This window comes from Sceloporus undulatus, chromosome 6 (genome assembly GCF_019175285.1).
Source record: "Sceloporus undulatus isolate JIND9_A2432 ecotype Alabama chromosome 6, SceUnd_v1.1, whole genome shotgun sequence".
In the NCBI taxonomy this organism is placed as follows: domain Eukaryota; kingdom Metazoa; phylum Chordata; class Lepidosauria; order Squamata; family Phrynosomatidae; genus Sceloporus; species Sceloporus undulatus.
The window spans coordinates 83,344,568-83,357,130 of NC_056527.1; the positions used below are offsets into that span (position 1 = coordinate 83,344,568).

The 12,563-nt window shown below is 43.3% G+C and overlaps 1 protein-coding gene across 1 annotated transcript in view; it reads left to right on the forward strand.

Moving 5' to 3' along the window:
- The first annotated feature begins 1,090 nt into the window (after nucleotides 1–1,090).
- The window catches only part of FAM171A2 (family with sequence similarity 171 member A2), a 43,449-nt gene continuing 31,976 nt past the window's right edge, over nucleotides 1,091–12,563 (forward strand). Inside the window, exon 1 of the mRNA XM_042474717.1 lies at nucleotides 1,091–1,298. Coding sequence (XP_042330651.1) covers nucleotides 1,208–1,298 — 91 coding nt within the window. The 5' untranslated portion in view covers nucleotides 1,091–1,207. The remainder of the gene's footprint in view (nucleotides 1,299–12,563) is intronic.

A 12,563-nucleotide genomic window follows, 5' to 3' on the forward strand; every position in this document is an offset into this window, starting at 1 on the left:
TAATACTCTCGACAGCTCCAAAAAGGCAGTCAAGAATGATCTCTTCCGGCAGGCCTTCCTGAATTGATCTCATAAATTAGACTGCCCCTCTGCCTATAGCTACCCTATCATCTGCCTGTCTTTTTAATCCTTGTAATTTGAATTTAACTCTTATTTTAACCTGAATGCTTTTGGAATGTGTATTTGAATGTCATTGGTGTTGGGAATGGGTTGTGGATTGTAGATTTATTTTTTACTTTGTACTATGCGATTGTATTTTTCTGCATATATATATATATATATATATATATAGGCTATAAAAGCCTACGACTTCATATTATTATTATTATTATTATTATTATTATTATTATTATTAAATCCTTTTTCCTGTATATGTGTGTGTGTGTGTGTATGTATGTGTGTGTATATATATATATATATATATATAGGCTATAAAAGCCTTCGACTTCATATTATTATTATTACATCCCTTTTTCTGTATACAGTATATATATATATATATAGGCTATAAAAGCCTTTGACTTCATATTATTATTATTAAATCCCTTTTCTTATATATATATATATATATATATATATATATGAATATATAAACTAGCTATATATTCATATATTTATATATGTGTGTGCTATATATGCTAGGTGTGTGTGTGAGTATATATATATGAATATATAAACTAGCTATATATTCATATATATATATATATGCATGCTATATATATGCTAGGTGTGTGTGTGTGTGTGTGTGTGTGTGTGTATATATATATATATTATAGATTGAAAGTTTTGAATATAGCTGCTGCATCATCAACATCAAAGACATGTCTTTCCATCCTTGAGCATGTGCAGAGTGCAAAGCCTCCCCGGCCCATGCTCAGGGATGGTGGGGGGCTCGCTCTCCCCTCCTTCCACTTTGGCATTGGACAGGATACAGTTTCTAGGTGAGGTAAGGCGAAGGCGGAGCGCTGCAGAAGAAGAAGGAGGAGGAATAGGACTTCTTCTTCTGCTGCTGCTGTGCCGCCTCTGTCCAGCAGGTGGCGCCCTGGCGTCTGCTCCTGGGCTGAGGTCCGGACAAGGAGGAGGAGGAGGAGGGCATCCGCTGCTGGTGCTGCTGGTGGTGCTGCTTCTTCTTCTTGCATCCCTCCATCTCTCTCTCCATCTCCAGAGGGCTCTGGGGCTGGCCATGGCCGGGTAGCGGGGGGCCAGGATGCCTCGGGATGCTCTGGCGATGCTCTTCGCCCTCCTCTCCCTCTCCCTCTTCCTAGGATGGCCAGCGCTGGAGGCAGCCAGCCCCCAGGGTGAGTCAAGGAGGAGGGGGGCACAGCTTGCAAGGGCTCCAAGGGGGCTCTCTCTGGGGGTCTCTCTCTGCTTTCAGGGTGGCCAAGCGTCCTCCTTTTTTCCCCCGGACGCGCCCTTCTGCTTTGCTGCTTCCTGTCCTCCATTGGGAGCAGGGCTTTCTCTGGGTTGCAGCTTTTTACTTGGGGACGCCTTCCATTTGCCTGGGAATGCCCCCCCATCTTTGGCCCTCCTTTGCAGTTCTTGAAATGTCCTCCATTTTACGATGCTGGATGGGAGTCATGCCTTGAAACATTTCGTGTGTGTGTGTATATGTGTGTGTGTGTGTGTGTGTGTGTGTGTGTGTATATATATATATATATATATATATAAACTGGGGGGGGGCACTCTATGCATTTCTCCCTCCTTTCTTTCTTTGGCCAGACCTGGCTCCTTTCCTTGCTCCTTCTTAGCTTCTCCCCTCATCTCCAGGGAAAAGGAATGCAAGAGGAGGGGTCTGAGGGGATTTTTTGGGGGGGGAGGCAAGATGGGTGGATCCTCTGGGTTTCTTCCCTTGTATCCAGGGCCCCCATTGTCTGTGGCTCTGGGTGGGATCCCACTTGAAGGAGGACCCCCCCCCAACCAGGAGCCCCTCCCAGGACAAAAGAGGGGGCTCTGGGGGGCCAGGACTGGGGCCCTTCCTTGGCTGGCCCTCTCTGCCCCCCTCCATTCAGGGCACCTCAGAATGGAGGACATGAGAAAAGGAAATGGAGGGAAAACAACACTCTTAGCAATGTAAATTCAAAATGTCCTGTCCATTTTCCCCCTTTACTGTACTTTCTTTTCAAGAAAGCTAGTCAGGTTCAGAAATGGAGGACACCAGCCACTAACAGCTCCAAGACTCCTGTGAACAGAAACCCATGCTTCTCCCTCAGGCTCCCAATGGAGGACATAAGAGAGAGAGAGGGAGAAAATGCAAGGCGCTGCGAAATAAAAGCTAGAAATACTCCTACTGTATAAGTATAAATTCATGCTTCTTAGTGCTGCTCAAAATGGAGGACGTGGAGGGGAGGGGGGCATTGAAAATTAAAAGCTAAAAGCACTCCTGTAAACATAAACCCATGCTTTTTAATCAGGCTCCAAATGGAGGGCGTTGAAGAAAAAAGAGGTAGGACATGAATAAATAAAAGCTAAAAACACTCCTGTACATGAATCCATGCTTCTTAGGCTGCAAATGGAGGTCCTTTTTGGACTTCCTCCTGGACAGGAGGCTGAGATGGAGGACATGTCCTGGGAAAGGAGGACACGTCTGGTTACCCTGCCTCTGCTGAGCAAGGAGGGGGTTGGAAAGGCAGAGGGAAGGGTGGTCTATTCTTCTGGCCAGCCTGATCCCCCCCTACCTCCACCCCAGACTCCCATCTGTCATCCTGCCTTGCCTCCCCCAGCAGCCCTTCTTTCCCCCCATTCCCCCTCCATCCCTCTTCCCTCCCCTTTGGCCGGCCATCGCCTTACATGGTCATCATCTTGTTTTTATTCCCCCACTCAGGCAAGCAGCCCCCTCCAGGGTCTTTCCCCATTGCCCACCAGGAACCTTTGTCTGCTTTTCTCCTCTGTTGGGGGTCTCCTTTTTTTTCTGTTCCCTGTTCACACACACCCCACACAATACACAAACACATCAGTCTTCTTCCACCTAGCTCTTTCTCCTGCCTGTCCACACCCATCCATTCCCCCTACATCCTCTTTGACCTCTGTTGACAGACCTGTTGTCTGCCTGTCTCTCTCTTGCCCTTCTTCTATAAATCTAGTAGGTTTATACCCTGGAGTTGCCACTGGCGCATTGCTTGCTTGAGGGATGTGTGGATTGCTTGCCCCGAGCAGCATTGTGTCTGAAAGGGCAGCAAATCTCATTATATGTGAGGTTGCATGTGCAGTGCCTTTTTTCACACGTACAAGTCTGTGATTCTATGAGTCTGGGCAGGGCCTGTTCATCTACTCTTTTTCTATCTACATATACAATGTTTTTGTAATATTTGTGCTTTTCATCAACCCATCGCTAATGTACCTGGTTGTATTTTTTCCAAGGTGACTTAATGCCCTGCTCCCACCCGCTTCTTCTTGGCGCCATGGACTTCCCACAGGGGATCCTTGCTTGCAACATGGCTGTGTGCATGTGTGTGTGTGTGTGTACACACAAGGCACAGCCATGGGATTGCGTAAAACACCTCCCTCTGGCGGTGCTGAAGGGCAGAAGTGGTGCCCCCCTTTCTCTGGGGAGGTGTGGCACTGTGCTTGGTGGGCGTGAAGGGGAGCTGGTGCACAGGTGCCACTTGTGAGGAAGGGCTGCATGGTTCCTCACAATAGATCTTCCGCCCAGTTGGCGTTCTGCACCCTGACTGTATGTGCCTTGGGTCCCTATGGCACAGAGGAGACAGAGGCACTGGGGTTTTGTTTTGTTGTTGTTAATGTTATTATTATTTTGTCCTGGTCTGCATTGCTGGCAAATTCTTGGCGTACGTGTTGGAAGGAGAGCTCTAAAGCTTCATCTCAGCTGGTGTTCACTAGAGCGTGTGCGAAGGGGTGGCGGATAGAAACGGCAGCCCCTCCCTGTATTCTCTAGCGAGGGATCTGTCATTTCTCATCTCTTCTCTCCTGTTAAAGGTAGAATAGACACCAACATTTCCAGAAATCTCCTTGTCTCCCTTGAATCTTTTCATTGCATTTCTTTTACATCTGACGCCACCCCTCTACCTGCTGCCTGCTCTATGCACCTGCGGGTCACATCTGCCAGTTAATATGTTGGCAGCGTTTCTAGTGGGAATGCTTGACCTGCAAGCTAGGCCTCCTCCAACCTGAATTCAAAACACAGGGAGCCTCTTTGTGTGATTCTGTGGTTAGGTTTACTTGGTAATAACCCAGTGGTTCCTGGCAATGTCACTCCTGGCTGCCATGTTTCCTTATTCTGCAAGAGATTCTAGTCCCATTTCAAATTAAATTCTCCTTCAGAGGATATTGTTTCCAGTCTGTATAGCTGTATTTCTGCATAGCGTTGTTTCCATACTCTGTATAGCTAGGCCCTTGTCCCTTGTGATCCTGCATTTTTTGTGTTTTCCTAAAAACTAAACTTTACTTGTTTCCGACCTATGGTAACCCTATCATGGGGTTTTCTTGGCAGGTTTCTTCATTGGAGGTTTGACATTGTCATCCGCTTTGGCTGAGAGAGTGTGATTTGCCCAAGGTCATTCAGTGGGTTTACATGGCTGAGCTGGGATTCAAACCCTGGTCTTCAGAGTCATAATCCAGCATTCAGATCACTATGCCATGCTAGCATTGGGTGCTTAATTTCTATGAAAATATATTCAGCAGCATGCCATCTGCTCCAGAAGCACTAGTCCTTAATCTGGCATCTGTAGCTGCTATTGTCTGGTGATCAGAACAGAGGCACTCTGCATGCTCTCAGATGCCTTTTACTTTTATGATTATTATAGTTTTCAAGGATTGCAAAGCCAAGCCATCACAAGTCTGAGCCCTGGTTTAAAGAGAGAATAGCTTCATGTATACTGCAAAATTAATACAGTTAGACACTACTTTAACTGCCATGGCTTAATGGTATGGAATTCTGGGATTTGTAGTTTTGTGAGATATTTAACCTTTTCTGTCAGAGAGCTCTGGTGTCACAACAAACTACAAATCCCATGACAGTTAAATGTCAAACTGCATTAATTCTGCAACATGGCAGCAGCCCTTGCGGCCTATTTTGCAGCTCACATGTAGCTTCTCTGAGTAGCTGTTGGGCTCAGTTTTTCATCTTCTTTTTCATCTTGTTTTTCTATTTCTGGTCATGGCTGATGGATATGATAACACAAATATTACAAATGTTTGCTGAATATTAAAAGAACTACTATAAATTGTCAGTTTGCTGCAATGCAAGGTGGTTGCATGATTAGGCACAAGGCATAACCTGGGATCTCTTCTTCAGGGTGAAAAGGTACTCGTAGTAATGAAGAGAATTCTGATTTATGTAGTGAGTGGAATTGTAAGTTTTCTCCATTCACATAATGGATTTTTTGTCAACACAGCAAGGCATACAGTGGAGCCTGAGTTGTCGTACTCACAAAGCACTTAACCTATTTTAAGGAATGAGCTGGGATGGGTCTACACTGGGGTGGGAATCAGGTGGCCTTCCAGATGTTGTTAACTGCAACTCCCAGCATCCCAACCAGTACAACCAATGGTGAGGAATGATGGGAGTTGCAGTCCAAGAACATCTGGAGGGTCACCTGATTGTCTCCCTGGTCTGCCTAGTGATAATTCTTTCAAATCTGGTGATGTTAATTTGAACTCAGAGTTTAGCTTTGGATTTATATGCCAGGTTTTAGAAACAGCAAGTAGGATGCATCTGAACAGATGTGGAACAGAACTTGGGAAAACATTTTTTGAGGGGCCTAAATCGAATTGCTACTCTCAGCTAAAGTAAACCCATTAACTCAATAGTAAACCCACGCTTATGTAAATCCAATCAATCTATTGTGTCTACTCCAGTTGGGTCTAACAGTTGGGACTAGTGTGGCCACTAGGATGTTCCCTCTGGAGATACAGATAGTTCTGCTCAAAAAAGGTAACTTTTCAAGGTCCAGAAGAGCTCCTTTCCCTCACCACTGACTAGCCATTCAATAAGATAGGTTCCAAATCTTGATGAGAGGTTGCAAGGCTGAAGAGATGGGAGTTTGTTTATTGTAACTGGTATTTTCTCTAAGGAGTTTAGAGCAGCCTAGGAAGAAGACAAGTGGATAGTCTTCCATTTCAGATACAGATGATCTTTTAGATGCATCAAGCACTCTGGTTTCACAGTAATACTTTCTCATGGAAATTTGTTTAGCCTCTGATAAACTGAAAAGAGATCCAGTGTGATGTAGTGATTTGAACGTTTGACTAGGGCTTTGAGAGCCCAGGGTTCGAATCCCTGCTCAGCCATGAAAACTCACTGGCTGACTGGGCATGTCACACTCTCATCAGCTTCAGAGCAAGGCAATGGGAAATACGTTCGGAACAAATCTTGCCAAGAAAACCCTGTGAGAAGTTCACTTTAGGGTCACCATAAGTTGAAAATGACTTGGAGGCACGCAGCAACAACAAACTTAAAACTGACCTTTCTCACCTCGGTGTATATTTGGAACCCTGGGACACTTTCAGATCTGTTTCTAATGACCTTCCGGTCTCCTGATCAGACCTTGGAAAAGTTTCCTTCCGTGATTCTCCAGCCACATGGCCACTGGTTTTTAATGTCCTAGTTGTTTAGACAGGAAAGAGTCCTCTCAGTGGCTGCTCCCAGGCTATGAAATTCTCTCCCCTTGAGAAACTAGCTTGGGCAACTCCATAATCTCCTTCTGCCACCAGATAAAGATCTTTTTATTTGAACAGGCAGTTGGTTGAGAAGCTTGTATGTGGGAAGGTCCTTTATTGTACTTTTATTGTTTTTTGTTATGTTTTAAATGGTTTTACATTGTTTTAAAGTGTGTATGTGCCTTCATGTCACCTGTTGACTTATGGTGACCCCATGAATTTCATAGAGTTTTTTAGGCAAGGAATACTCAGAGGTGGTTTTGCCAGTTCTTTCATTGGCAGTTTCCCATCCAAGTATTAACCAGGGCTGACCCTTCTTCATTGATGTTTTAATTTGGGAATTTATTTAATTTTTTAAAAAACTTGTTATCATTAGGGTTTTTTCTTTTTAGACGTAGGTTGTTTTAATTCGTGGTGTGAGCTGCCTTGGATCCCAAGTTGGGAGAAAGTCAGAGTACAGTATACATTTAATACGTACATACATACATAGGCCCTGTACAGACAGCAGAGTCTAGGAGTAGAAACCTGATATTAAAACCAGGAATAGGAGACTGATACTGTTTTTATGCCCCTGCACAGACAGGCCAAAATAAAGCTGCTTTGGCTCACTTTGGAGGTATGCTGTTTAAATGATGCATGCGTCCTAAGAGTCCAGAGGCCATGCCAAAGCCAGGCTCCAGTCCTTAGGATTGGATCGTGGATTTGGCATGGCTTCCAGCCTCTTAGGACGCATGCATCATTTAAACAGCATACCTCCAAAGTGACCCATAGCAGCTTTATTTTGGCCTGTCTGTGCAGGGGCATAAAAACAGTATCAGTCTCCTATTCCTGGTTTTAATATCAGGTTTCTACTCCTAGACTCTGCTGTTTAAATGAAGCCATACTACATTTTATGCATGTTGCTCTTGTCAGATGTGTTACGAAATAGTCATGGGCAAAAGTCAATTCCAGTCAAGAAGACCTAGTGTTAACTGGCCACCATGCACTCAAGTACTTTCCCCATAATGGAAATTTTTGGGGATGGTTGATAGTTTGTACTACTAACAGACTGGCAATGGGCTTTTTCAGAATTGGCAGTTTGGCTGCTTTGCTAAATGTAGTGGGGATCACCTCCATGCACAAAGAGGTATTTATAACCCCTGGCAACAACTGTAAAGTGATGTGAAAATATCTGTAATTTCTGTTGGACACAGATACTGATAATACAATTGTGGTTTGTTGCATGTATTCATAGCTGAAAGATGTGTTAAATTTCAGTTTGAGGTTAGTGAAAATATAGATGTAATTTCCCCCCATCCAAATTCACAGAGCATCTGAAACTATTCATGGACACCTTGGTCCCCAGATTAAGAACCCCTGTTCTAAATTGAATCTTTCCCAATAATACTAGAATTAGATTTGGAACTACGAAAGCACCCATATTATCAAAAGTGTGAGCAGATTTATCCTCATAAGTCACAACTGATCTTCAAGGGTACTTCATATCATTGTGACAGCTTTGATAGGAACACCTCTTGCAAGATTTGTTCTACAGATCTTCCAAGAACTTTATCTTGCAGAGGAGCTGAGGCCTTGCAAGGACCTTTGCTTTATTCAGATAGTTTAGGTCTTGCACAGTTTATTACAGGGGTAGGCAACCTGCGGCCCGCGGGCCAGATGCGGCCCGGCAAGGCCTTGGGACCGGCCCCAGCCCGGTCCTGCCGCCGCTTGCCGCCAGAACCTTTGGCCTCTCGCATGAGAGCGTGGGGCCTTTGGCCTATCAGGAGGAGGCGGGCAAGGGGGGCAAGCGGCGGGCAAGGGGGGCAATTGTCTATAGAAGCCTCCGAAACATGCATTTATATTAACATTTTTTAAAAAATCAGCAATTTTTTTGGCATGTCCTCCATTTTTTAAAAAAAGTGTCCTCCATTTGAAAATTTTGTCCTACATTTGTCCCGGTTTATTTGTTTATTTAATTTTTTAAAAAAATTATTTAATTATTTATTTTTTGGCTTCGACCCCCCAGTTGTCTGAGGGACAGCAACCCGGCCCCCGGCTCAAAAAGGTTGCCTACCCCTGGTTTATTATAACTAGTGGTATATGTGGTGCTTAGTGGTAAAGACTCCAATTCTGATGATCGGAAGACCAGAAGGTTGGCAGTTTGAGGCCTGAGTGCTGCATGATGAGATGAGTTCCTGTCACTGGTCCCAGCATCTCCCAACCTAGCAGTTCAAAAGCATGCAAATGCAAGTAGATAAATAGGAACCACTTTGGTGGGGAGGTAACAGCAGTCTGTGCAGTCATGCTGGCCACATGGCCACCAGAGCAGTCTTCTCTTTGGCTTAGTAACGGAGATAAGTACCGTCCCTTTACAGTCGATTATGACTAGACATTCATGTCAAGGGACTACCTTTCCCTTTTCCTTTCACCTTATATTGGCAACCACAAGGAAGACTCAAGTGATCGAATCATTACAAACAGAACTGAGTAAAGAAAGAGGAAATTGCAGTGGAGGTTCAAAAGAGGACACAGATAAAGTGTTAAATGCTATATCTAGAAAAAAAAGATAAATTGCTGATGTTATGAAATACATAAAAGGTCTGGCCTCTGGAACAAGCAACGATGCAGTTTTTGTGTTTGCCATTTCTGGAGAGGTCCTGAGTAATCTCTCTGGGGGTTGGGCAGTCAGCCCATAACTTATTCTCTTATTGATCCCATTATGAGTGAGTGAAATATCCATACAGACAGGAAGGGGAGTTGGTGATGGAGCCCTGATCCTTTAGCTAGTTAAAGCTTTGGGATTGGGAAAGAAATGTTAGTCAGAGCTCTATCCAGATTCTTGACTGTCATATGAGTGTGGCAGGATTTCCTTTGGCTGATGAGGCATCCTGGATCTGGGAAGAGTGAGAATATTGAGTTATAGGATGCAGTTAGACTGTCTGCAGGATATGTGTATGTGGGGCAGTTGTCCCTTTCTGAAAGCTGCTTTTAGTGGTGCCGAAATAGCTACCCCACCTCCTTCGTCATGTTGCCAAAAATAAAAAATAAAAAACTATAAAAGATTCTTTAAAATATATATATATTAATGACACATTGAAGCCATCCATAACTGAGCAAGGGTAGGATGAGTAGGGACCCAGAGCATCATTCTACCCCTGCTCAGTTATGGATGTCTTGGGTATGTTGTTGTATACATTCTCCTTAAAAGGAAATGGCCAAGCTCTAACAAGAAGGCATTTCCTTTATGAGGAAAAATTAGAGATAGGAAGGTACGATTGCAGCCTTCAGGAGAACAGAGGTTGCATCTGCACTGCAGAAATCATGCCGTTGGACACTGCTTTGCAATGGCTCTGTGCTATGGAATCCTGGAGTTTGTAGTTTATAGTGGCGCCAGAGATTGCTGACAAAGAAGGCTAAATATCTCACAAAACTATAAATCCCAGAATTCTATAGCATTGAGCCATGGTAGTTAAAGCAGTGTCAAACTGCATTATTTCTACAATGCAGATGCAGCCAAAGCCGAACCAAAGAGAGGAAACACACTTTGAAGAGATTGGCTTCACATCCAAAGTGGCTCACTGGCAAGACCTATGACTACAGCTGTCCTTCCTTTCTCCCAAGCTTGCCACAATTTATAGCTCATCAGATTAGATGCATCCCAGCAAACCTGTCATCTTGGTGGTCTGCACTGTTCTTAGGTCCAGGTAAACAGTAGCAGTAAAAGGCTTTTTCAGTCTTCCAGTAGGCTGTCAGGCTGCTCTTCAGTTAGTGGACCTCAAGATGCTCAGGCTTGTTCCATATCTTTTGCTTACTTCTGCTTTGACAGCTGGGAAAGCAGAGTTTCTCTTTAGGCACGCTGTGGTTGCACTTTAAAGACTTTCCTTACAAAGCACAAACCAGGCTGATGGAAAGAGCCAGGTGTTTGACCTGGAGGGCAGTGGTTGCTTGTATGTTCTTTTGCCAGAACTTCAGAACGTTACTTTATCGGACTGCAGTTTCCTCAAAACCCCATCCGACAGGATCATGCTCAGTACAGAATCTGGGAGTTATAGTAAAAGAAAGAAAGAAGGGAGGGAGCGAGAGTATGTTGGTAATTTCCCCAATATTTGGCTGTTATTCATTTCCCCATCCTGGCCATCTTTTTCAGTATATGTGGGGAGATGAGCCCCTTATGGCATTTGCCTTTTTAGAGTCTTGGAAAAGTAGCTCAGCCTATAGGCCTGCTTTTACTGCTGTTCAAAATTTCAAACTGGAGTAAAAACAACATCTGGAAAACATCTGTATCTAACAGCATTCCTCAGCTGGAGAAATCCAGATGCTACATAGCTGGAGGGGTGGAGCTCTGGGATTTACAACCATTATCATTATTGCTATTCTTACTATAAGGACTGACATAGGCTGGGATGCATTACATTTGTTTCTAGAACAAAATGACTGGCGTGATTGCTGCGTACTGGTTTAACCATTATGATTTCCTCTCAGGGCGCTCTGTAAATAGCTGTCTGGGAAAGGTCTGAGCATTGTCTCAGCATCCTGCTCAAAGTTCTTTATTCATTACTAAAAGTCCTGGGCCGGAAACGTAGTGCTACATTTTTGCTGTAGGTTCCTGTGTGTCAGCATCCTCCTTCCATCTATTGACAGACTCAAGTGTCTTATCATTTTAGAACCCACCCCAAAATAAAGAAATGTTGTACACAGAAGTATATAACTTCATAAATCAAAAGAAGGAAAGAATAGTTTAAAGATACTAGAAATCAGACAGACAGGGCCTGCTATTTAAATCTACCATTAAACTATGTCTAATATTTTTATGCCTATTAAAAGCAGTCAAAAAACTAAAGAAAACAGCATGGTGGGGAAAAGAAGGAATTGATTTGTTCAGGTTCTGGGAGCTTATGCTAAATATTGAGATGGAGGGGATATTGATTGTTTGATACTTTATTTTGGCCATAGGTCAGCAAAGAGATTATAAAGTATGGCTTGGTAAATTTTAAAAATGAATATAAAATCAGATGCTATTCTGTGTAAGATAGAAAATGGTTCTTAAAAAGTATAAAACACCATATGGCATAAAATAGAAATAAGCTATGAAATATATTGTATTAGAACATTATGAGAACCTCGTTGTTGTTGTTGTTGTGTGCCTTCAAGTTGTTTCCAGTTTATGGTGACCCTAAGGCGACCCTATCATGAGGTCTTCTTGGCAAGTTGCTTCAGAAATGGTTTGCCATTGCCTTCCTTTGAAACTGAAACTGTGACTTGCCTAAGGACATCCAGTGAGTGTCCATGGCTGGGCAGGTATTCAAATCCTGGTCTCCAGAGTCATAGTCCAACACTTAAACTACTACATCATGCTGGTGCTACAAAATATTAAAATGCTGTTTAATGAATGACCTGTGACAAACAATATCAGCTGTGCAAAATGTGGCTATATTAGCTATTGTTACTGAATTCTGATCATTCAGACGATATGATATAGAAATCCTCAGATCTGCCAGGAATTTTTTGTAAGATTGGTGTAATAAAAGTTATTCAACTACTGTGATAAAAGGAATGATCCATAAGACACATCTCTACCTCTCCTACTTCAAAGGGTCATAAGTGCTCTTAGTAAGGGATCCTCCTGAATATTCCCTCCAGGGATGCCAATGGCAAAACATTGCATCTAGCTTAAAAAGTACAGTAAATGTTGTCCTGAATTTGGGAATAGTCCATTCTGCAAGGTGATACCCTCTCATTATCCCTGAAATAAGATGACCAGACATACATTATTTTGCAGGTTTATATCCTAACAGGAATTTACTGTTGAAAGGTAGCTTTGGAAATCCAAGAACTAATAGACCACTGGGAGTAAACCCAAGGTTTTATATTTTCTTTTCCATTTGGATTGGATGGAGTTGAGAGGATGTGCTGTGGAGATAAAGACTCCTCCCTATGCTGTACAGTGATAACACCTTTTCTCTTTTCCT